The sequence below is a fragment of the Pleurodeles waltl genome, chromosome 6 (assembly GCF_031143425.1).
Source record: "Pleurodeles waltl isolate 20211129_DDA chromosome 6, aPleWal1.hap1.20221129, whole genome shotgun sequence".
In the NCBI taxonomy this organism is placed as follows: domain Eukaryota; kingdom Metazoa; phylum Chordata; class Amphibia; order Caudata; family Salamandridae; genus Pleurodeles; species Pleurodeles waltl.
In genome coordinates, this window is record NC_090445.1 from 618941303 (window position 1) to 618968371 (window position 27069).

General features: G+C 42.1%; 1 protein-coding gene across 1 annotated transcript in view; it reads left to right on the top strand.

Annotated features, from left to right (window-relative positions):
* ARL8A (ARF like GTPase 8A) overlaps window positions 1-27069 on the top strand; it is a 155370-nt gene that overhangs the window by 56871 nt on the left and 71430 nt on the right. Inside the window, exons 2-3 of the mRNA XM_069238941.1 lie at window positions 3176-3256; window positions 22806-22879. Of these exons, the coding sequence (XP_069095042.1) occupies window positions 3176-3256; window positions 22806-22879 (155 nt within the window). The remainder of the gene's footprint in view (window positions 1-3175; window positions 3257-22805; window positions 22880-27069) is intronic.

The following is a 27069-nucleotide window of genomic DNA, read 5'->3' on the forward strand; positions in this document are numbered from 1 at the left end:
GGCAGTGCTGGGAGCCGCCCCTGCCCAGCACCCTCTGAATACGCACTGTCTGCTCTACCAGACAGTGCACATTCTAAGGGGGCTGGGGGCACTCGTTGTGAGGCTGCATTGGCCTCGGCTCCCTGAGGAGCCAAGGCCAATGCTGCTGCACTGTTTCCACCAGGCTGACTGACGGAAGCCTCCTAATACGGAGATTTCTGCTGGTCAGTCCAGTGGAAACATTTTAATTGGGCCGGGAGATCTCCAGCTCTGCAGCGGTCTCCTCCCCACAGGTCTGGTCAGCGCACCAAACTCGTAATCAGAACCTAAGGGCCAGATGTAGGAAGCCTTTTGCACGTCGCAAACTGCGAAAAACGCAGTTTGCGACGTGCAATAGGCCTTACGCGATGCAGAGTCACATTTTGCGAGTCGTACCAACTCGCAAAATGTGATTCCGACTCGCACATAGGAAGGGGTGTTCCCTTCCTATTTGCGACCGCATCGCGATGTTGAGTTGCTTTGTGATCGCGAAAGCGGTCGCAAACCAACTGGCAGTTACCATCCACTTGAAGTGGATGGTAACTCATTCGCAAAAGGGAAGGGGTCCCCAGGGGACCCCTTCCCCTTTGTGAATGCCACAAAAAATAATTTTCAGAGCAGGCAGTGGTCCTATGGACCACTGCCTACTCTGAAAAAAACGAAACTAAATGGTTTCGGTATTTTTTCTTTTTGCAGCCCGTTTTCCTTCAAGGAAAACGGGCTGCAAAAAGAAAAAAAAAACTGCTTTATTTAAAAGCAGTCACAGACATGGTGGTCTGCTGTCTCCAGCAGGCCACCATCCCTGTGAGTGCCTAGACTCGCTATGGGGTCGCAAACTGCGACCCACCTCATAAATATTCATGAGGTGGTTCTTTGCGACCCCATAGCGAGTCACAGAAGGTGTCTAAGACACCTTTCTGCATCTCGTATTGCGAGTTGCAATTTGCGAGTCGCTATGACTCGCAAATTGCAAGTCGCAATTTTTAACTTACCTACATCTGGCCCTAAGTTCCTGAAACATGCTAGGCAATAGGAAAGATCTAGGTGGTACCTACACAGGATACATCCATCTTTTGGATTAGTATAGTCCCATCCTATTTTGCTTGATGTATTTTATGCAGAAAGATTGTATTCAAACTTCAAGTGTTCCATGACTTTCTCCAGTCCAGAAGACGATTCCAGGGATGACTGTGGACTATCATATTGTAGTTGAAAAATCAGGCTGAAGAGTTTCAAACCCGGCACATGGCCCTTATCCAGGGTTACATGTCCTCACAAATGTCAGCCTCTGTGGACATAGACCATCAGGTGCATATGATGATCACAAAGCATGTTTTATAATCATACAGAGTCCTCAAGTTGCTTGGTTACATCTTTCTCAAGGATCTTGGTAATGCATGAGATGTTTTAGTTTTTAATTAGCAAGTTGGTTGAGGTTTGCTAGTTTCTTTGTGGTCTTATTGTAGCATTTTAATGTGTACTTGATTTTATCCCTGTAGCCCTAACGTGTTGATCTAATTTGAGAGATTCTTTTGGCCCGGATACTGGCCATTGATTACATTTCAATACTGTAGCTATCAGTTGTGCCACTGGGGTGGTGGCACTGGGAATCAAGATTGTGAGGTGCTCACTGCACCCCAGTTTTGGTTTTCTTTCAGTTCCTTTGTCGAGGGGGTATTTACATGCTTGCTTCAGTTCCAATGGCATCTTTGCTGTGCCACAGTCAGATGTGACACAGTGATAGTAACTGCTGCCGTTAGGAAACTATCGAGCTTTGGATGCTGGAAAATGGATGCTGAGAATTTTTGTGGGTTGGGCAGTGGCATCCAGAATCAGGCTGAATGGTTCTCGATTTCGGGCTATGATTTTGTGGATTTTCATTTTCAAGTTGAAGATATTGGGAGGATTTTGTAGTATTGTTTTGAGTCATAGGAAGTACAACTTTTTTTGTCAATTTTAATGCTACTACTTTGTGGGAGAGGTTCAGCATTTTAACTGGTTTGCAGACTCGTTTAACACAGTAAGCTTTTTTTAATCTGTTCTCTGCCATAATCCTATATTGCTTCTAAGATGTGTCCTTGTGTAAGATGGCTGTTCTTCAGTGCTACACCACATGTTTTTTCATTATTAACTTTTTTCTTAACCATTGGAACTTTTTTACAACTTGAGCCATATTTTGTGGTAACGTTTGCGTGCACAGTGCTAAGTAGTTCCTCTCTTAGGTACTTGCTTTTTGTGCTGCTGCAATTGACTGTGCCAAATGGTTGTGGCTCTATGCAGCTTGTAGGTACAAGGAAGTGGGGCCTCCTTTAGGGATTGACTTAGGAGTGCAATGGTTTAATTTAAAGAATTTAAGGAATCAGTATTCTATTTCGTAACATTGAGTTACTCCAGGTTTGTTACATTAGAGTGTTGGGGCACTACAAAGGGCGATTTTTACAAGTGATCCAATGTTTTAAATATCCCTGGCACAAAGGCACTATATGGTCTTCAATGCTCCCCTTGTTTTTTCTTACTCTTGTCCTCCTTTAATGATTTTCTGTTGGAATTTCAATATTTTGCATGATACCCCCTGCACCTCACAGGAGCTATGGTTTAAACATAGAAACATTTTTGGACTGTGTCTAGACTGTCTTTGACATTTAATATGTTTGACTTGACGAAATACTCCATACGAGAATTCACTATCATTTAACCTCCATGTGTCTGCTTACCATGGAAAGCAAAATGTGATCATTCAAATGTTTGAACTACTCAGTCACTATTAATTATTAAGGCTACATGCTTGTCCATTCCTGTAAACACAACAGAACTTTTGATGATCATACTGTTTTGCCACACACCTAGACACTCTTGGGTCAGTGGGTAGGGTACCCTTAGATTAGATTCCTCTTCAGTTATGAGGGTTGTAAAACTGCCTTGTACTGGTGTTTGCCATTGCTGCATCCTATACACAAGTCTTGACATATCTTGTGCAAAGTCCCTGCAATAGAAGTTCACAGAATAGTGTCTGGAAGCACAAATTTTGCAGAAGAAGAGTTAGTCATGTCAAAATTATTTCAATATTTGTGTTACCTTTTACAGAACTGGGTGCTTATCAAATGTTTCATAGCATATGAGGATTGCGATTAATCATTGAGACCTTTATTTCTTTTAGTCTGGGCAGTTCAACGAAGACATGATCCCAACAGTAGGATTCAACATGCGGAAAATCACCAAAGGCAACGTGACCATAAAGGTAAGTCTCCATTTCCTTCATTCAGCAATGCTGAAAGCTGTGCTGTGTAGGAAGTGGTTGCAGCAAGTGTGTATAGGTTTTCATATATTCTTGACAGTATAAGAAGACGTGATTAGAGAAGAAATGGTGGTGATTATCTATCTACATTGCCACTGGCAAGGTTTAAGCTAGTTTAGGAGATTTACTGTATAGAAGACATAGCATCAAAATATTGAGTATCTCTAGATTAACTATGGATGGTATTATCACAGAGTACATTTTCCGTCTCATAAGGAGGGGAATAAGGCCAATTGTCATGGGTTTTGGAAACAATTGAATGCCAATATCTAAAAAAAAGATATTCAAAGGACAGTAGATAAATGAGCTAGTCATTCCCAAGTCAGCTTTGCACAAAGAATTATAAGGTTCTGCATTGAAATAACAATCTTCACTTTATTAAAACATTAGAGGTTGTGTTAAAAAATAATCTTGTCCAAAAAAATTTAAAGGCAAACTTATAATCAAGAGAGATTTACATTTACTGCAACTACTCGTTAAGGGTCCCCCTAATCAAGGTAATAATGTATAGTGAAGTGTACATGTTGATGGGTGTGTAGAGTCTTCTTTCTGCACAAGTTTTGCAGAGGAAGAGTTATTCATGTAAAAAGTTCTCCAATATTTGTCTTACTTTTCACTGGAACCTGGAATATGCTCCAGTAGGAAAGGCATCTTTCATAAAAACCTTTGGAGGCACACTTTTCTTAAAGTGGATTAGTTTAGTAAGCCTAATTTAGTATGAAATTGTGGTGCAGTGAGCTATTTCTGGTTTGGTACTTCTTGCCTCTCAGCACCAGAATTAAGTCCATTCTCCTTGCCATCACGAAACACCTGTTCTGCTTTTTCCTATGTTCTTCTAAAACAATAAACCTTTAAACAGAATTCATGACTTCTAACAGGGCTGTCTTTCTTCTGATGCAAGTATGTCTTCTTTTGTAGCTTTTTCACAGTGCTTCAGTTATTTGCTATTGCTTCCATTTTCACAGTAAACATCTATAGCAACCATTAAAGCAGGAGTGTTGTATAAGACTCTTACATATCTTGTGATGTATTGCTTTCTGTAGCCAATATTTCAAAGACTGACACACACTATCTATGATTACTGCAAGTTAAAACAATCACAATGTAAAATGTGATATATGTTAATCAATCACAGGTACTGCATAATAGGTCACTATTAATAATTATTTGGTATATTCTATAATAGCATTGATATCTGTGTGTTCTTGTACCACTCACCACCAAAGGTAAAATTGTTATCATAACCAAACTGCAGCCTACATAAAACTTACACATACAAGGAAAACTGGAGCAATGGTTACGTACTATGTTTTTCCTAATGCCCGCACTGTCACAGTCTTGATTTCCATGCATTTGTTTATTAAACATAACATTTATATAAGTAAAATAGTGTTTGTCTGGAATACATTATTAAAGTTAATTCATAATACACGTCAGTTGTGGTCAGTACCACATATTTAAGTCTGTTTTACCTCTGAGTTCTTCTAGTCCTGAATGAGGTTTGATTGAGTGGACTTTAATTCGAGAACTGTAGGTTTCCATCAGAACAGAAATGCTGTGGTCATTAAAATGTCATGTTGGTTTCCCTCTCAAGTGAAACCCCTTGTATATATGTATGTATGCACATATGTACGTATTTGTGCATTTATCTGAAATGCAGCAAGAAGTGGTAGAGAGCCTTAAGTCAATTTGTAGTCCATGTATTGCATTATAGATGTTTTGGTGCATTACAAATGCCACCAGTGATAGTTTTAATGTCAAAGCAAGAATTCATAAAAAAAAAAAAACTTCTGTTACATTGGAAAGTGCAGCAGCCATCCAGTTTGCTTGTCAAAGATTAGTCATTCATGATGATACAAAGTCATTCCTAGGTAGCCCTTAATCCCTCCTACTCAAGCTCATGAGACTTTTAAGTTCAGAATGTTCATGTATACCAGGTTGGCAGTTGAACTGCAGCCAGTCCTCTATAAGAATGACTAGCTCAATACTCCTGTTTAATATTTATTTGGGGTTCCTATTTACAAAAACTAATGGCTTAGTGGATGGCTTAGTATAAAGAATTCCTAATGGTGAGTTATTTCAGTTTGGAAATGCATCCAAGGCAGTGACTATAGAAATAATAATAAAAATGGAATGTGTGGGTTTTCCAGGAGGTGTTTCAAAGTGCTATATGACTTCAACTGGATTTTAAGGTGTATCAAAGTGTAAATGATAACTTCATTAGGGGGGTCCAGTTTGATTATGTTGAGGTCATATCTAATGGATTGTGTACTTGATTTGAAAGTTGCACTGGAGGACACATTGTAACTATGTCTAGGTTTATCATCGATTAAGCTTATTTCAAGGATTACCCGAAAAAACGTACAATAAAATCAAGTACATAGTTTTCTTAGTAATAAATGCATGGACGTACAGTGATAAAATGTACATACAATATAAACACTACAATGTATACTTCCACTATGCACGCATATGTGCAATATGTATCATTTAAATATCTACATAAAATTCATAAAAAAGACATAGTTCCATCAACTAAAAAGCATCTCTTATTATCACACTTTAATCAATACATTATGGCATTTGCATTATGAATCATTTATTTGCAATACTTTGTCCTTCATCTTGTTTCCAAATGATTAACTTAAGACGCCAAGTGGAATACAAAAATTTGGTGAGGCCAAGAAAAACCCAACTTCACTTGTGTCTGACTTGAGGACCCTTAATGCTATGCAATATTGCCTAACTCTCAAGAATCCACAGACTGGATGAATCCATTTCTTCCTGATGTTGTCATATGTGTTGCACAAAAAAGTAGGTGTTCCTCAGTTTCTGCTACTAGTTCACATGCTGGACATATATCAGAGCTAATATCACTTGGCAACCATCTTGAACTAAAGCTGTTGATGGGTAAAGTCCTCAGTCTGAATTTTCCATATAGAGATTTAGCTACTGGAGGCATGATGTTATGAAGATAATCATTGAAGTTATGGGTGTCTTTTTGGTCCAGAAAATGTTCCACCAGGCCACCTCGGGGCTGTTCTACACCAGAAATCCAATACAAAGGACCAATACATTTCTTTTACCACCAAGTTCCTAGCACCAGCTGTATTAGGGATAGAAGGTTGTCATCCCACATTGCTCCCAACGTCAATGTATGAAACCAGTCCTTCACATATCTAAGCAATGGTACGCTATCATTTTTATACAGATATCTGTGCTCCACAAATGCACCTTTATGCAAATTGAGTTCAAAAGTGGACCAGAGTCTTAACCAGTGAAGTAAAGGTCTGAGATTAACTAAATGTGTATTCTTTGTGATCCCCAGATTAAGAAAAAGAAAGAGCACAGGAATGCTCTTTAGCAACCTAACGAACAACCTCACAAACTTATTCTCTTCTCTAGTTAGGGTATCCATTTTGCAATTCCTCCAAACCTCTGCTCCATAGAGTGCCACCGTTAGAGCCTTTTCACTGTGAATCTGTAAGGTTGCTGACACCTGCCTGCAGGTTGTCAATCTGTGTAATTTTAGGACGGCCACCACTCTATATTGCACTATCAAGGAACTCTTCATATTTTGTGGGAACCAGAAGAGAGTATTGGGTAATTTTACTTTCACGCAATTAAAACTGTCAACTTTCTTAAGAGACATTCCTCACTGTATCACGCCCCTTTAAATGATCTATGGGGATTTAAGACTATAAACATTGTCTTTGCATAGTGATCGCTAACCATTGCTGCTCACAGACACCTAAGAACCTATTAAAGAGGGTCTTTAAGCCCATGAGTGTCTTGGAGATCAGGATGGTATTGTCAACAAACAGTTTTGCTGGTATTTTAGCTTCTAGCAATTTTTGGGAATCATTGTTATTTGGTACACCAGTTTTTGGAAACTTGCCCACATCTCTGCTCTAGGGACCATGTCAAAAGAATCTCTTAAATTGACAAAAGCCAGTTACCGGTGTTCTTTTTTTTGGCTTCACGTCTATCCAATGTGATGATACAAGAATGAAAGTCCTGATCTATTGTGCTAACTGTACTTCTTAATCCTATTTTGAAATTGGATAGAATGCATGTCTCCTCCATGCATTCCTGTAGGTGATCAAAAATCTGCATGCAAAATATTTTTTTTAATTATCTTGCAAACTAAAGGGCCTGCAATTCGTTTGCATGCCCTTGTTCCCTTTTTAGGTCGAGCCTCGACAGTGCGCATGCGACCTGCTATTAAGGATAGAGGCATTTTTGTTCGGCCTGCCACTGCCTGCCACTTCCAATATGTTGAAGACAGTATTGCTCTTGTTGTGCTGCCTTCTAAGTGGTTTGGCAGCTGATACATCACGTCCTGTACTGGGCCGAGGAGCACCGGCCCAGTACAGTTTACTTACGGGTCACATGTTTTTCTGTTGTTTGGATGGACTCTTTTTTTTTTCTTGCCTCTCTTGTTTGTCAGCACTCATGTTTAAGCGTGCAGTTCATTTTTCCTTGTTTGCCTATCACTGGGTCCTTACTTTACATAGCCAGTAATAACAAGTAGTGTTGTACCTGTGTTTTGTACTTTTTTTCTCGCTATATATAAAACATGAAAGCGACCTTGAAATTAATCCTCAGGTCTCCCCGCACAGCGGGAGAGCCGATACCACAATATTCACTGCACTTCGACCCATAATGCTTTGCAAGCATTTGTGTTACAACACATTTGTGGCCATAACTCAGCCTGTGGTGGTTCTAGGGCAATGGGACCACCCACAAAACATGTATAACTATGTGCTCTTTCTGTACAAGCAATCCTGTGCATCACACTAGGAGAGAAGGGGACCCAAATATCATAACCTCTGCCACCACTCAATGCATATTTAAACTTTCTTGTAACTGAAACTTTTGTTTTTGCAGCTGAGAGGAGTTTGTGTTATTAGGGCGTTGTTAGTATCCTGATAATTCTGCCTGGCCTGCCGATATGCGCTATGTGCTCCTGATATTGTTAATGATATTGATAGAATGATTGCTCCAAGGTAGTACTGACTTAGTTGGATCGACAAGGACATTTAGCCACCACCACTGGTACTGCACCTTCTGCCAAAGAACGAGCACAATTTATTTCTAATAAAGGTTTAATGTGTTCATGGAAACTTAACCAATAATGTTTTGCAGGCATTTGTTTTACAACACATTTGCGCCCATAATTCAGCCTTTGTGGTCCTAGGGCAATGGGGTCCCCCTCCCCCATTTAGAATAATGTGTACTTTCTGTTCAGGCAATCTTTTGGTAACAATAGGTGAGAGGGGGAGCAAATATCATAACCTCTTCCACCATTCAATGTACATTTAAACTCTCTCGTAGCTGGAACTTTTGTTTTTACAGCTTAGAGGAGTTTGTTCTGGGTTATCCAGCGCAGCGAAGGTGTTTCAGGATGTTATTCGAGGGGTGTCAGGTGTCATCAACGTCAACGATGACATTCTGGTACACACGCCCACCATTGAGCTGCATCTTGACTGTCTGAAATCCACTTTCAAGCGACTACAAGAAAATGGTCTCACTCTCCATTGTGACAAGTGTGCTTTTTTACAGAGAGAAGTGGCTTTCTTTGGCTACTGGTTTTCAGGAGAAGGGGTCCTGCCTGATCCTGCTAAGGTACAAGATATTCAAACAGCCTCAGCTCCCACCAACGTTTCAGGTCTCCGCAGCTACTTGGAAATGGTCAATTACTGCATCCGTTTCATCAAGTATCATACTGCTCTGACAGCACGTTATCAAGTCCAATAACATGTGGGAGTGGGGCCCCCGAGCAGGAAGCATTCTTTCAGGCTATCAAGGCAGCTCTGTCCAAACATAAAACTCTAGTCTATTTTGAACCTAAGAAGGAGTCAGAACTGTCCGTTGAAGCAAGTCCAACCAGTTTTGGAGCTGTTCTGTCCCAAAGGCAACAAGATGGAGGATGCGCTCCAGTGGCATATGCAAGCCGTGCGCTCACTGACACCGAGCAGCGGTTTCCCAGACAGAAAAGGAGGCTATTGCTGTCCATTGGGGCTGTTGCCATTTCCATTTGTACCTATATGGACAGCCATTCACAGTCCACACGGATCATAAGCCACTTATACGTCTTTTCAATGGATCCTCGTCTAAACCTCCTCCTAGGATTGAGAAGTGGATTCTACAGCTACAAGACTACTGTTTCTCAGTAGTGTATCGGCCTGGCTCTCGGAACCCTGCTAATTATTTGTCTGGACATGCTAGGCCAGCCACTACTCGAGAGAACTCTGATGCTGACGATGTGGAGGAACGCTCATGAACTCTGCCCATATCCTTGGAGGAAATCAACCAGCCAACGCAGATGATGAGTGTCTTCAGCTAGTTATATCTGCGATGGATTCTGAAAATTGGCATTATATTCTCCACAATGTGGCCTGTAGAACCGCTGAGTCCCGTCTAACTCTGTCCTCACTACACAAAATTCGACATGAACTGGCTGTATCCCAGGATGGATGTTTGTTGAGGGGTCCAAGGCTTGTGGTTTCAGCCTCCCTGCAGTCGCAAGTGGAGTTAACTGGCACACTTCTCCCACCAAGGGGTAAGGTTTGGTTTTCAGGGTTGGATGAACAAGTGGAGCGAGTGGTTCATCAGTGCTCCATGTGCCAAGCTGTTGGTCCTGCAAAACCTCCCCCGCCTTTCCTCACTGTGCCTTGGTTTAGAGCCAGTGCGGATTTGTTAGTTTGCCTGATGGTCGCCACATGATTGTAGAGAACGATGATTTTTCCAAATATCCAGAAGTGGAAATTCTTGACTCGGTCACTGCCTCCCAAACTATTTCTCACTTAGAAAAGGTAATGGTCACTCATGGGCTCCTGCGTGATATTCGAACTGATAATGGGCCACTTTTCTCCAGCCAAGAGTTTGCTGACCTTCTGAAATCTCGCGGCATTACTCACAGGAAAATCACTTTGTGCTGGCCTCAGGCAAATGCAGAAGTGGAACACTTCATGAGAGCTCTCAATAAGGTTTTGCGACTTGCCATGTTTAATAGTCAGAATGTGGATTGTGCGACAAATGCTTTACTCCTTGAGTATCGTCTCACTCCTCATGTCACCGCTGGGGTCCCACCAAGCACCCTGTGCATGAATCGGATGGTTGGAGACACCATCCCTCATGTGGGTGAATCATCCCAAATTATTGATAGAGCTGCGAAGGCATTGTCTGAGAGGAGAATCAGGCATGAACATGTGTCAAGGAAATGACGAGCTAAACTGAGAGAATTCCAGATTGGTGATCTTGTCCTGGTTAAGAATAGAAGGATAGGGAGCAAGTTTCTGTTGCCGTTTGAAACAGATCCCTGGGTTGTAAGCACCATCATAGGGACCATTGTGTCTGCTCATAAAGGTCAGGAAAGCCTCACGAGGAACATTTAATTTTTCAAACTGTTTAGGCAGCCGGACCTGACATGATGAGCATGGATGAGGCCATGTTTGGGATCGGCGTGACAGTGGTGGAGCCGGGGCTGCCGAAACTCCTGGCGGTGTCCTCATGGCCCCTGGGCAGTCGAGAGAAAGTGCAAGTCATCCTTCTCCACCTCACTCAGAGTTGGAGCTAGAGTGCTGAGCAACATGGATCACCTGTCCGGGGAGAATCTGGTACGATGACAGTTACTCCTGTGCCGCCGAGAGGAGGGGTGGAGCGATATTATTTACGTCCTCGACCACCAACTTCTATGCGTTTGCGAGGATTTGTGCTGGAGTGAAATCTGCAATTAGTTTAAGAATCCTAGAATGTTCTGTTCTGAGTTTGCCCTTTGCCTCCCACAGTTTTGCTTTGGTGTACTTCGTGTAAACATGTTTTTGTTTTTATTTTGTGATTCATTTGGGCTATGGAGGAATGTTATGTTTGCCTTTGGACTGTCCCAACTGCTGTGCAGAAACAGGGGTTGTGGTACGTCCACCCTGTCTTACAGGCTGGATAGATGTGCCTATGATATAATTGTGGCAGTTAATAAAGAGTCCAGGAAGTTTCCGGAGCGGCCAGTTATTACACATTTGCCTTTGAATACATGGTGTGCACTGCGCTTACACTGCATGCTGACACGCTGCGCCACACCACACCTAATCTCATAAAATAATTACTTAGATCTTTAATATGAATACATCTTCGGAACTGATAAATACATTTATGCTTTAAACAACAACGCCCAGCAACACAAATGTAAGATTTCACGTCCTCATCAGTAAATCGCTAATACAGAATTTGCATTTTTATGTACGAATAATTTCTAGAAACTTTTATTAGAGCTTTCAAACATAATCATAACATAATCACTCCCCATAATTCTTCAGGAAGGGCTAGAGACGTAGGCACAAGAAATCAAGACAAAATTAAAAATGAAGAGAAAATAAAAACATGTATTTACGTGCATTATGCATTTCGAATCACCACGGTGACACCGCGCATTCTTTAACCCAAAGGCAGAGCAGGCCTTACCCTCCCTCCAATGATTAATAGCCTCCTTCTTGGTGCTGAGAGTGTAAAGTAAGGGCAAGTATGAAAGTAAAGATGTAAGTAAAGATGTTGTAGAGCTTTGCTGCTGCCTTCTTAGCAGTGCCAGAGCCAAGAGTGCCGAAGGGCAAGCCAGGATAGAGGCTGCTGCATCGGACTTCAAAGATATCCATGATATTCATTTATGACCTCTCGCGAAAGGGTAAGGCCCCCTTATATCTTTCCAGGAAGATACTCATGCAGATTCTCTTGAGAGGCATATGACCTTCACCTAGTTCGAACCTTTTTCACTGGCAGCATTAATAAATAAGCTCTGCACAGCCTTAAATTATGTTTTCCTATTTTATCAATTTAGATGTGTATTGAATGAGGGGGCAAATCTTTCCATTTCAGAGGCATAACACCAGACCCTGTAGCTCCTGAAACACATGTGCATATGTAGGGTGAAGGTGGGTGCTTAACCCTTAACGAGGCCCCACAATCTTTTGGGGGCAAGCATACAGGCCAAGCCAATGAATATCTGTGAGAAATGGGAGATTCAGGGCCCTGTCATCACATTCTGCAGCGGTCTCATCATTTTGTATTACACCACTAATGTCTCGTGCCAGCAATGTCCTTTTCTTGCTATGACCACAAGAGAGCAATGCTACTCCGATTTCTTGTACAGCAGGTCATTAACTTTCTCTGCTAGAAGTTTTGAGTACTGAAGCATATTAATGCATCCCCTGGGACGCTAACGCCCTGCAATCTTATAATGCTGCTACATTCATTTGCTGACTGAAAAAAGAGAATGCTTCTCGGTCTTGATTAGCGTGAGGCGTGAGATATGGACATACCTGGGCAATACCACTGTCACCAAAAACAGGTAGGAAACTGTTTAACTGTATGAAAAGAAACAATCACCAAGGTAACGTGTTGAGCAGCTTATTTGCAAGAAAGATCCCTGCGGTCAGAGCATGTCTATCCCTCAGCCAGTCAGCTGCTAACTGACATTCCTGGAATGCTGGCTCTGCTACTGGAGCTTAGAACACAATGATACTCTAAGTTCCATGTCATGTCACACAACAAAGCTAGTAAGTTTACAACATATCTCCTTTTCTCACACACAACTGATAATAAACATGTACATAAAAAAAGCTACACGTAATACTCTTGAAACAAATTACAATAAGCAAAAATCCAATGTGCAATTAACATTGCCCTAACAAACATAGGCCCATATGTATACTTTTTTGGTTACCCTATTTGCGTAATTTTTTTACGCAAAAGGGGCACAAACTTACAAAATACAATTATATTTTGTAAGTTTGTACCACTTTTGCGTAAAAAAATGACGCAAATGCAGCGCTAACAATTATAAATAAGGGCCATAGCCTTCTAAGTATGAGGGCGGTTGATGTCGTCGTCTACTTTTCCAACTCTCTCTAGATTGTTTAGAGTAAGGAGAGGATGCTACATGAGCTCCTACCATCCCATCCCCTCTGTCCCATTCACCGTATCAATGTTCTCAGAACTCTGCATGGAATGGCACAATTCTACATCCGACATCATCATGTAAGTATTGTCTTCCTATTTACCCCCCTTCACCAAACCAGGACCTCCTTTTTCATGCAAGGCCACATGCCTATTATTCCACCTCTCTCCATTGTCCAATGCCACAAAGAAAGGATGAACCTCCAGAACTTTGTACGGACCTTTGAATTTCATCAGACTATATCCCTTTATACTACACTGAACCTTCACCGAATCACCTACTCTAATATGTCCAGAAATCTCCACTCCTTTTATTTGATCCCCCTGTGGAGACCTCACCTGTGACCGTCCTGTCACTTCTTTAATCCAAGCTGGAACTAACTTTGTCCCCGGCTTCCTAGCACGCATCAATTCAAATGGAGTCTTCCCTGTGACTCCATGATCACTTGTTCTACATGCCCGTACCATTTCTGTCACCATCCTCTCAACATCTTGACCTCCCACTAAGTCCATTTGGATTGTACCTTTGACCATTCTGTTCGCTCTCTCAGCAATACCATTCCCTTGTGGATTATATAATGACGTACAATTGTGCCTGACCCCTAAGAGTCCAAAAATGACTTCATTTCATGAGAGGTTAATTGGGTACCATTATTCATCATAATAATCAAGGGCACTCGTTCCTCACTAAAAATGGTTTTCAACTCCTTTATGGTCACCCTAGTGGTGATTTCTCTCTCTCATAAATTTAACTATCAACCATTTGGTGTTAACATCATCTACCACCATGGCGTAGCTTAAATTCATACTTACTTCATTAATAGGCCCAATATAATACAAAGCCAGAGTGTGCCCAGGCCTCCCAGGATCTGTAATTTGTCCTAAGTCCATTTGATTGCATACTCCTTATTGTTTCTCACCTTCTTTGCATATTTCTCCATCCACTCATCTACTTGGTCATCCATTCCAATAACAACAGCCAAAATAACGGCAATTTTTCAATATAAATGTCAACAATTTTGAATGATTTCGTGGATGAATACCAGGATATGACCTTGGATGACCTTCCAGGTATATAAATCAAGGTTACCCCATTATAAAGTTGACATATATCATTTTCTTCAGTATAGAGTATATATTTATATATACATTAGTAGCCGTATTCAAGGATTGACCTTTGAGCTTAAAACGTGGTTTCGTCATTATATGACATACATTATGTATAATTAATTTTGAGTCTTATTTATATGCTTAATTATTATGATGTGATATTGGTTTGTATGTGATTATCGTGGTCAGCGTGTTTTTTTTATTTTTATGTAAGTTTGTTATTTGTTGTTGTCTATTTGAAGTTATATGTGTCGGAAGACTTTATATCTGAGGGAATTGTTGTTTTTTACTGTTTTGTTTTAAATTTGCTTGATTAAGTTTATATTTGTTCAATAAAATATTTAAAAAAACTTTCTTCATAAATTATGTAAAGTTACAATATTTTATATGTTTTGAATTCATTAGGAGAGATACGAGCGTTTTACTTTATTCATTCCAGGCCACCACCAATCTGCCCTCAAGTTTTTCTTAGTTTTGATTTGACCCAAGTGACCTTTATGTGCTGTCCTTATCAACTTATGTTTCAAACCAAAGGGAGAAACACATTTTACTCCCCTCATTATAACAACATCATTACAAGTTGAAAACTCATCTATTATCTTAGCATACGGTCTTACAGGTGTAGACACTGTACTTTCTCTCCTATTTCCCAACAAAATTAAGCGTTTTGCTTCCTTTAAAGGAAGATCTGTTTCCATTTCACTGATTCACTCTTGTTCAGTAATTGCATACGCTCCTTCAATGTCAATCACATCCTGTACTGATAGAACAGCCCCTTCAGCTTCTCGAGCTCTGACAGCTGATCCATCCACTTCCTCCCAATTCAAGGACATTCTGGATAAACAATCAGCCTGAGAGTTTCTCCAACCTTGAATATATCCTACTGTGTAACAATACTCCTGTAGTCGAACTTCAGGTCTTGCCAACCTTGCAGATTCCATACCAGCTCCACCAGGCAGAAGAATCTTAACTAGTGGCTTCTGAGCTGTTCTTAACACAAATTTAGTTCCCCATAAATATGTCCTAAAATACTCTGCTCCCCATGTTGCTACAAGTGCTTCTCTCTCAATCACGGAGTAATTTCTCTCTGAAACTGTCAATGTTCTAGAAGCAGACACTACTGTTTTTGCCTCCTTTCCATAAAATTGCAACAAAACCGCTCCCACCCCTGTGGCACTACCATCTACTGTAAGGATTGATTTCAGCTTTGTATCAAAAGGTGTTAAAATACTAACACTACAGATCTCTCTCTTAAAATGATCAAAACATTGCTGCTGTCCTTTTCCCCAAACAAAATTGACTCCTTTCTTCAATAGCAATCTCAAACATTCAGTTTGGTCAGAAACCTTTTGAACACTTTTTGAATAGTATTCAATTAAACCCAAGAAAGGCTTTAAATTATCCTTATCTTTAGGTAATGGGGCCAATCTTATAGCATCTAATACATTTTCCTTAGGCTTCACTCTATCAGCTGTATTCTACATGATCTACCAAAAATGTGCATTTATCACGTCAAATGGACAAGCCAGCTTCCCTCAATCTATGAAGCAATTCCCTGAGTACCAAGTTATGTAGGTGGACTGTATCTCCAAAAAACAGAAGTTCATCCTGGAAATACAGAATGTTATTCATCCCCTTGAAAATTTCACGCATCATTCTCTGAAACAGACTTGCTGCTGAACACAAACCGAATGGCATGCGAGTGAACTGGAATGTTCCGTCCATCGCGAAAGAAGCTGATAAATGTTTAGAATCATCATGCAATCTGATCTGATGATACGCATTTTTCAAATCTAATTTAGAGAAAAACTTTCCTCCACCCAAAGCTAGTATCAATTCATTTATATTGGTTAATAATGGTTACATGTCCACCACCACATTCTGATTTAATGACCTAAGGTTCACACAAAGCCTGTATTTCCTATCCAATTTTTTAATAATAAATACTGGTGAAATCCACTGCAATGTTTCAGTTGGTTCAATCACCATATTAGTAATCATATCTTCCAACATTTCCTTCAATGCAGCTCAAGCTACCAAAGGTATTCCTCGTACCTTATGTTGTACTGGTATGGCATCCGGCTTGAGCTCAATTTTGTGGACATACCCTTTCAAACATCCCAACTCTTTCCAAAACACATCCTGTGCCTCTTCTAAAATATCAGACAAAGTTACATCCTCAATCACCATTACTTGGTTGTGTGCTCTCGGGTTCACAACTATGTTAAGATTTTGTTGATGTGTCCAACCTAATATCAGTGGCCCATCTTTGGCTACATACACCTTCCCCGTCGGCTCCCTTCCTTCAAATGTTATAGTGGTGTCCATGTATCCTACTAGCTCGATTCTTTCTCCCTGATGCCCTCCAGGATTGATGTCTTTTGGGGACAACTTCAAGAACCCAAATCTATCATAAGTTCAATTGTTTTACACAGTTGCTGGGCTGGAGAGAGGAGGCACAGGCTCCCAGTCTGCCAAGTCAGGGTGCTCCCAGCCAATCCTAACACTGCTCTCAGCAGCGTCAGGATTGGCCACAGGGCAGGTGGGGAGCCTGAGCCTACAGCCTGTCTGGAGGGGAGAGGAGCAGCACGGTAAAGGGGGCATCAGTAGCAACTATTTAGGTATGTTTTTTTTATTATTAATCCCCCACACCGCTCTACCCGCGTGCGTGCCTCCCCACCCCTCTTTTTCACAGTGAGCAGCTCTTTCATCATTCTTGTAGCACTGGCATCTCTCTTAGCATAGGTGTCATTTAGAGGCTACAGGGGAAGTAATTGCTATGCCATGATGTTGCTTTCTCACCCTGTGGACTGCTTTTCAACTTGTGTGACATTCTGAACAGGGTGAACAGCCCCGATTTTCACCAGCATCCATCAGTGAATGATGTGCAGTCAGGGCCAGCGTGTCCCTTTCCCAGCAAAAAATATACTTTATCCAGTGCATGGAAAAAGCACTGGAGATAGCACTGGAAACAGGGGCACAGAAATATGGACTGTTGTTTCCTCTTTGGCTCTTTGTTCATGCACAGGTGCGTCTCCATTCCTTGATGGGTGACCCAAAGATTTCCATGAGGATGAGAGCAGTTGCAGTCCATCAGAGCCCATTGTGTCGTTAGGTTATGGGAAACCCCTGTGCAGATATTGACAACACAGCCCCCTCACTCTGTTTAGGGCAGTCTGCCTCTGCTGATCCCAATTCTTAAAAATGTCTCACACATTAGAGAATCATACACTCTCTTCCATTTACGTCCTTGAGCAATTTAACTAGCATACCTGAGGAACTGGTATGCTGGTATTAAATAGAAATTGATACAGAGACACATAGTTTACCTTAAGGCATTTAGAGAATGATGTTTGCATAGGTACTCATTTGCCAAACGTTGGTTTGCATCTGACCATCATGGGGTTTGAGGGGCTTTCAGCGCTACTGTGCACCCTATTTATTGTCCTGATCGCAACTCAGGACTGCATGGCCTTTGAAGTATCCTCATTTCCATCCCTACTCTCGACACATCGGTAATATACAGCCTCCATCTTTAATCTTACCTATTCAGTCCAATATTACATTAATCTAGTGTCAATCTTTCATCCTGAGGCTTTTTTGTAATAAGGAACACATTTAAAGTATATCCAACATTTTCAAACTATATGTTACTAAAATCTTTATGCTGAACAACATGTGGGCTCGTACTGAACCTGCATGCATCACACATGTGTCTGAACCCAAAAATAAGAGAGCAGGTTAACCTGAAAGATCATAACTGCCTATCAATAGGAGAAGTTGACTTCAACCATCTTTCTTCTTTAAAAAAAACTTTATTTATTTACGATTCACAAAGGGATTTACGAGTGGTATCTTTACAAGGGTGGAGTCTAACTTTTATGTGCCGAGACTCCCCACTCTGAAAGATACTACTCTTAAATCCCTTTCCGAATAGCAAACAATCGTAAAATGACACAAACATGTAAGTTTACCTTTGTGAATCAAGCCCATAGTGTCCACAACTGGTTATACGCAAAAAGAACTTTATAACAGCTCATAACCAGAATATATTGTGAGGGATCTAAGAGGTCACAAGACATGGGCGACATCTAGCGATGGCTTCAAACATTTAGCTAAGTTATGTATAGGGCTCAGCAAATAAAATTACGGAAACCAACACTGATTAATTTTTTTACCTAAATTCTCCTGCCACCAAATAGCAAATTTCTACTATTTGTCCCAAAAATATATATTATTCTTGAAAAATGGATTGATTTTTGAAAAATAACTGAATTCATGAATTGCAAATAAAATTACGGGGAAGCATCACTGCTGATTTTTTAAAAACTAAATTCTCCTACCACCAAATTGCAAATTTCTGCTATTTGTCCAAAAATATATATTATTCTTGAAAAACAGATTGATTTTTGAAAAACAAATCAATTCACAAATAAAAGGGATTCAATGTTCACAAATCTAAAACTGGCTCAAATAGATCCTCAAATATGCAGTGTCCGAAAAGTGCTCATGTTTCACATTTTCAACCTGATTCAAAATTTGCAAAAAAATTATTAGAGGAGAATATACATTTTAGCATTTAAGCATTTCAGATATTGCTAATATTCAACTCCACTACGGTTATATGCTACAAGAGTATCACTTTTGAAATTAAATGCAAATTATTTCCAGGGCGCTCATCATTGGCTTTAAAACAGTAAGCAGAAAAAAAATCATCTCCTACCCAGTACCATAAGAGAGAGCTACTCATTAATTCATTGGGGCTAGGGACATTTAGAACAAAGCTTCTAACTCAGAATTTTTGAGAACTATGAAAAGGTTTCTACTTATTAGTGATGTGTTTGTAAAAATCGAAATAGCTTCCGACAGATGATAGGAGTAGAAATATAGAGATGTTATTTCATTTGTTAATAAACACATTTTATTTTCACCTTAATTATTGGCAAATCTTCTCTTTCAACGCTCCTCAATCACAAATCTTAATGAGTGATTCAGCTTTAATGGTTACCAAGGGCACTGGAAAAATCAGGTATGGTAATAACACTTTCGACTAATAACCCTGAGGTGGTTTTAAGGTCTTACAAAATATGATATGGCCTTAGTAGGGCTTAGACACACACCTAGCCTTTCTGTTTCTACAAAAAAAATCACTGACCCAGGCCCCTTAGTCTAAGCTGGGTAGATGAAGGCAAGATTTAAAGTGTTTTCTACTTTCGAAAAACGTTTTTGGATTCAAGGATTGTGGAGATCTTTATCAAAAATAGGGTAACATGAGCTTCCAGGCTCTTCAAGAACTGGTATTTTTAATGGTTGTACGACCGAACAATGCATCCTGTTGCAATGCACTCCATTACCATGCGTGCGTTACAAGAATACCATTACCATGCATAACCTTTCCCACGCATGCCTTTACAACTAATTATGTTGTTAAAGCATGCATGTTAAAGGTATATGCCTGGTAAAGACCCCAGTGTGACAACACCCTAGCCCTTGTAAAAAATACCCCTCCCGCTCTCTGAATCCTAAAACAGTATCCCCCCAACCCCTTGACCTGAGCCCTAAAATTGTCCCCCTCTCCTACCACTTCCCCGAAAACTGCTCCCCCTACCCGACCTAAAACTGAAAGGTCCCTCAAGTTCCAAGCCCGAAAAACTAATTATAACTACGAATTTACTCACTGAGGCGAATAAGTAGATGAACTCTGGTGGTGCACGGCAGTTCTGCGTTGACAAACTCATATTCTTGAAGCAGTGGAGGTTTCCTGTCACAATTGGTGCATGTATGAATTTCTTGGAAAAACACACAAGCGGTAAGTTATTATCACTACATGGGCTAGTACTGCTCCGTGTGTGACACTTTCACAGAATAGCTTGACGGCCCTTTCAATTGCATCTTCTCAAACAACGTAATAGTGATTGTGTGTGCGTGGTCGGTATACCACATTTTCTAAAAACTATTTTGCCATTAATCATGTTGTGCAGAATCAGAAACCGTACACGTGAACAGGCGCGGCCCGTCCTTTAGGCCAGAGGGGCCACCCCCCCACCTTTTGCCCCTCATGAAGAGTGTCTATCAGGCTGAACAAAGGTCAGCCTGACAGACACTCTTCATTTTCAGATGAGACAGCCAGGAGTGAGACATGCGTGATTTGCGCAGGCTCCTGGCTGCCTGAGCTGAATTTTGCTGGGCTGAGGAGGTCACAGCTCCTATCGGCGTGACCTCCTCGGCTCAGCAAAGGTGCCTTGAGTCCCTCCCCTGGGTGACGAGGAAAGTGTCACCCATTGACTTCGACCTGGGCGCTTCAGGTTTAAGCCCTGAGGCGCCCAGGGCAAGTGTCAATCAGTGACACCTCGCCACAGAGTTGGGTGGGATCAGCAGTCTCACTGACTCCATCCCACTCTGTGACGAAGTTGGGACTGCTGCCTTCCCTCGGTCAGTCAATGAGGGAAGGCAGCAGTCCCAACCCTACTGGGACCTCGAGGCTGAAGGTAAGTGTGTGTGATGTTTTAAAATGAATGTTTGGTGTGTGCGTGCATGTTTGAATGTTATGAGTGTTGTTAATGGATGTATGTGAGTGCGTGTCTGTGTGTGAAAAAATTAGTGTGTGTGTGCTTCCAGCCCCCCCTCCCTCTTAAAGCTGCTGGCCGCCACTGCACCTGAACAGAAAACGGCATTCCAGATGAAGTATTACACTATGTCTTATGTGCTGTTACCTTCATTACCATGCATAGGCCTTACCATGCATACCATTACAAGATAACTCGTTGTGTGGTAAAGGCTATTTGTGGTAGTGACGCATGCATTGTAACGCATGCGTGGTAAAGGCTTGTTGGGGAAACAGCCATGTTGTAATGGCTACTTCCCATTTTTAATACCATTCATAGTGCTTAGTAACTCAGCCTTAGACAAGCTGGTTCAGTCCAGCATTAGTCTTACTTGTAATTTTCAGACGATGCATGTGGCATGTGTCAGTAGACACCTCACATATGTTAGGTCACATTTAAGCAAAAAAACGTGCTTGTTGGCTACTTTTGACCTTTTGACAGGCATTTCTTTTAGAAGATTCTAAAGTTGTAAGTTAGATGTCTTAATATAAAACCCATCCGAAGTAGTTTTTAAACAAGGGAGCATATTTAAGAGCCCCTAGCTCCACTGGAGCATCACTTTACGTGATGCTCTAGTGGCGCTAACCTCTGCTCCATATTTACAAGGGGGTGTAACGCCACTTTTTATGGCATTATGCCTCCTTGTAAATATGAACCCCTCCGATGCAGTTTACTGCGTCAGAGGGGCGTGCAATGGGTGAAGCTGTGGGCGTGCCACAGCAACACCAACTGCATTTTTATGCTGCCCCAGACTTACGAGATTTCGTAAACCTGAGGCAGCGCCAAAATCTAATGCCACCCCCATGGGTGGCGTTAGCAAGGCACAACGAAGAGGAATACTTTTATTCCTCCTCGATTTTTGCTTTTTCCATGCATCCTGCACATAAACAATCACTCCTTTAGTGATTGTTTATATACAGGAAGGGACAACATCCCACAAATAAACAATCACACCCCTCAACGCAGACACCCTTGCACGATGGTGCAAGGATCCCTGCGTTGGCGCTGGCAGCTAAATTTAGTGCCAGTGCAGAGACAACACATGGGTGTGCTGTATTTAATTAAATATAGCACACCCCTGCATTGTGAAAATAATGGAACGTGGCACTGCCAATTTTGGCACAGCAACACGCTCCGTCAATTTCCCATTAATATAGGCCAAAGTCTCTACTTCCATTGGATCTATTCAATTTCATCATAGTCAGTGAAATTTACAATACACCTTGGAAGGAGTGCTCAGCAAACCCACCACTACATTTACACCTGCATTGTGAGAAACCGGTAGTTTCAGATGGATCGCTAATACTAATTACTAAGGGGATTCTCAGTGTGTAACCTGTAAGTCCTGTTAATTCTGCACTCTCTGAGTTTACGGGACACCTGCTATCAGAAAATCTGGGATTAATGAATTAAAATTCCCTGTACCAGGACGCTTGCCATGACATCCTAAATTCAAAATTGTATGGTGTGGCTCTTAACTCTAGAATTATTATGTTGCTTTTGGGTAAAAGGTGTTTTCTCCAGGATCATGATTCACAAGATACCATCTAAAAATTGTCATGACTGGTACAGGGCCCTCTTCTAAGCACCTCCATGCAATATAAAGGTGCATATAAAAAGCACTGGGTCATATTAGCACAGATATGTCAAAGGGAATCTCTCCTAATCATCCTAGCCTGTCATACTGACATTGAACAAGCTGGTGAAATAGCAAGCCAAAGGACAGTACAATGGCTTAATTAATTAAATGGAAACTGAGAAAAGTATATCTAATCTCTCTGTTGAGTGATGTTCAGCTTCTCATCTCTTTCCTCTTCCTTCCTCAGCTCTGGGACATTGGAGGCCAACCACGCTTCCGGAGTATGTGGGAGAGGTACTGCCGAGGAGTCAGTGCTATTGTGTGAGTATTCCATCTTCCTTTTCCTGGACCGTTCCTGCCTCTCAGTCACTTTGACAGAGTGGTAGCATGCAACTCACTGTGATCACTCTAGACCTACTGTTAAGCTCCTGGGATATTATTACAAACTGTCAAGAGCATGATGTGGCATGTGATAATTTAATACCTCATTGTGCCATTTCTAGGTCTGTAAACAGCAGATTATATTAGTGGTACTAAGTTCACCTACCTTGGAAGGATGGAAGAATGAATACCCTTAAAGGAGTTGCTTAGCTCTCCTCTCTGCCAAATCAGGTGGTAAAAGAAACTCTAAAATTGTGGGGGTTCGGTGTGGTGGGCAGGGAGGCTTTCTGGAGCAGGGGAGACTGGCAGCCTAACATTCTCACCTTGTGCCACAGTAGGGGGTCAGGGGTGGGGCAATACAAGCAGTGCTGTCCTGGGGATTACAAGTCCCTTCTCTGCTGGTGATGACATGGCAGTAGCCCCGCCATGTAAAGGTTGGTGGAGACTGGGTGCAGGGTGCCCCAGGGGGGCCCCTGCAAATGCCCATGCGCTTGACAGTGCCCTGCCAGCCCAGTTGCGATTTTCACTGTCTGTTTTGCAGGCAGTGAAAATCATGACAGGTGCTGGCGCACCCTACACACTGGTGAATTGGCCCCGGCTCTATTATGAGCCAGCGTCAGTGTTGTAGGCCCTTTCTCACTGGGCCAGTGGGAAACTCTTCATGGGGCTCGTGCAATGTGGCCGCACTGGCGGTAACCTGAGTTTGGCGGATGGCCTTTTCCGTCGGCCAAACTCATAATGACCCCCAATGTCTTTTACCTATGTGTTTTGGTTTGGAGTGTTGTGGATATATGAACAGAGATGCAGTTGCAGCACTTTCTAGAGGACCAAGCATGGGGAATTACATCTGGGAACAGGGACACAGCTGCAGCACTGGCTAGAGGACTTAGAATGGAGGAGTTACCAATGGGACCAGAGTAGCAGCTGCAGCGCTGTCTAGGGGACCAAGAATGAGAAATTACCACTGGGAACAGAGGCACAGATGCAGCACTGCCCAGAGGAATTAAAAGGGAGAGTTACTAACAGGAACAGAGAAGCAGCTGCAGCATTGTTTAGAGGACTTAGAATGAGGATTTTCCACTGTAACCAGAGACAAGGGTTCAGCACTGCTTAGAGGACTTAGAACAGTGGAGATACTGACGGGACAAGATAAGCAGCTAGCAGCACTGTCTAGAAGGCTAAGAATGTGGAATTACCACTAGGAACAGAGAGACAGCTGCAGCACTGCCTATAGGATTTAGAATGGAGGAATTACTGAAGAGACCAGAGAAGCAGCTCGCAGCACTACCTAGAGGGGTAATAATGAGGAATTATCACTGTGACCAATGACACAGCTGCAGAACTGCCTAGAGGATTTACAATGGGGGAGTTACTGACGGGTCCAGAGAAGCAGCAAGAAGCACTGCCTAGAGGTCTCAGAATGAGGAATTACTGATGGGACCAGAGGAGCAGCTAGCAGCACTATCTAGGGATTTAGAATGAGGAATTACTGATGGGACCAGAGAAGCAGCTTGCAGCATTGTCTAGAGGAGTTAGAATGAGGAATTACAAATGGATCCAGAGAAGCAGCTAGCAGCACTTCCTAGAGGACGAAGAATGAGGAATTACCACTGGAATCAGAGAAGCAGCTAACAGCACTGTCTAGAGGACTTAGAATGAGGAATTACCACTGGGACCGGAGAGGCAGCTGCAGCATTGTCTACAGGGCTAGGAAGGAGGAATTAACATTGGGACCAGAGAAGCAGCTAGCAGCATTGCCTAGAGGCCTTAAAATGAGGAATTGCTGACGGGACCAGAGAAGCAGCTTGCAGCATTGTCTAGAGGAGTTAGAATGAAGAATTACAGACGGGACCAGAGAAGCAGCTAGAAGCACTTTTCAGAGGACTAAGAATGAGGAATTACCACTGGGACCAGAGAAACAGCTTGAAGCATTGCCTAGAGGACTTAGAATGATGAATTACCGATGGGACCAGAGAAGCAGCTAGCAGCACTTCCTAGAGGACTAAGAATGAGGAATTACCACTGGAACCAGAGAAGTAGCTGCAGCACTGTCTATAGGACTTAAAATTAAGAATTACCACTGGGACCAGAGAAGCAGCTGCAGCATTGTCTACAGGAGTAAGAGTGAGGAATTACCACTGGGACCAGAGAAGCAGCTAGCAGCACTGCCTAGAGGACTTAGAATGAGGAATTATCATCAGGACCAGAGAATCAGCTTGCGTCATTGTCTATAGGACTTACAATGAAAAATTACCAATGGGACAAGAGAAGCAGCTAGCAGCACGTTCTAGAGGACAAAGAATGAGGAATTACCACTGAGACGAGCGAAGCAGGTGCATCACTGCCTATAGAACTTAAAATGAGTAATTGCCACTGGGACCATAGAAGCAGTTGCCTCATTGTCTACAGGACAAAGAATTAGGAATTTCCACTGGGACCAGAGAAGCAGCTGCAACATTGTCTACGGGACTAATAATGAGGAAGTATCACTGGGAGCAGAGAAGCAGCTAGCAGCACTGTCTAGAGAACTGAGAATGAGGAATTGCCAACAGGACCAGAAAAGCAGCTAGCAGGACTTCCTAGAGGACTAAGAATGAGGAATTACCACTGGGACCAGATAAGCAGCTGCAGCATTGTCTACAGGACTATGAATGAGAAATTACCACTGCGACCAGAGCAGCAGCTAGCAGCACTGTCTAGACGACTTAGAATGAGGAATTACCACTGCGACCAGAGAAGCAGCTAGCAGCACTATCTAGGGACTTAGAATAAGGAATTACCACTGGGGCTAGAGAAGCAGCTAGCAGCATTGACTAGAGGACTTAGAATGAGGAATTACTGACAGGACCAGAGAAGAAGCTTGCATTATTGTCTAGAGGAGTTAGAATGAAGAATTACAGACAGGACCAGAGAAGCAGCTAGCACCACTTCCTAGGGGACTAAGAATGAGGAATTAACACTGAGACCAGAGAGGCAGCTGCAGCATTGTCTACAGGACTAAGAATGTGGAATTACCATTGGGACCAGAGAAGCAGCTAGCAGCACTGTTGAGAAAACTTAGAATGAGGAATTACCACTGTGGCCAGAGAAGTAGTTAGCTGCACTGCTTAGAGGACTTAGAATGAGGAATTACCAACAAGACCCGAAAAGCAGCTAGCAGTACTATCTAGTGGACTTGGACTGAGGAATTGCCACTGGGACCAGAAAAGCAGCTAGCAGCACTGTCTAGAGGGCCTAAAATGGGGAATTACCAATGGCATCAAAGAAGCAGCTTTCAGAATTGTTTAGATGACTTAGAATGAGGATTTACCGACAGGACCAGAAAAAGAGCTAGCAGCACTTTCTAGAGTACTAAGAATGAGGAATTACCACTTGGACCAGAGAATCAGCTGCATCATTCTCTAGATGCCTTAGAATGAGGAATTACCACTGGGACCAGAGACGCAGATGCAGCAGCTGCAGCACTGCCTAGAAGATTTAGAATGAGGAATTACCACTGGGATCAGAGAAGCAGCTACAGCATTGTCTACAGGAGTAAGAATGAGGAATTGCCACTAGGACCAGAGAGGCAGCTAGCAGCACTGTCTGGAGGACTTAGAATTAGGAATCAACACTGGGATCATAGAAATAGCTAGCAGCACTTTCTAGAGGACTAAGAATGTAGATTGATCATTGGGAGCAGAGAAGCAGCTGCAGCATTGCCTAGTGGATTTAGTATGAGGAATTACCACTGGGACCAGAGAAGCAACTGCAGCATTGTCTACAGGAGTAAGAATGAGGAGTTACCACTGCGATCAGAGAAGCAGCTAACTCCACTGTCTAGAGGATTTAGAATGAGGACTTACCACTGGGACTAGAGAAGCATCTAGATGCACTGTCTAGAGGACTTAGAATGAGGAATTACGACTGGAACTAGAGAAGCAGCTAGCATCACTTCATAGAGGACTCAGAATGAGGAATTACCACTGGGACCAGAGAAGCAGCTGCAGCACTGTTTAGAGGACTTTAGGATGAGGAAGACTGAAAGTGGATGAGTGTGTGTCTGCTGGAGAGTGCAAAACACGCACATTGAGCCAATTATTTCTAAAACAGTAGTGGAGGGAAAAGTGGCTTAGAAAACACCAACTAAG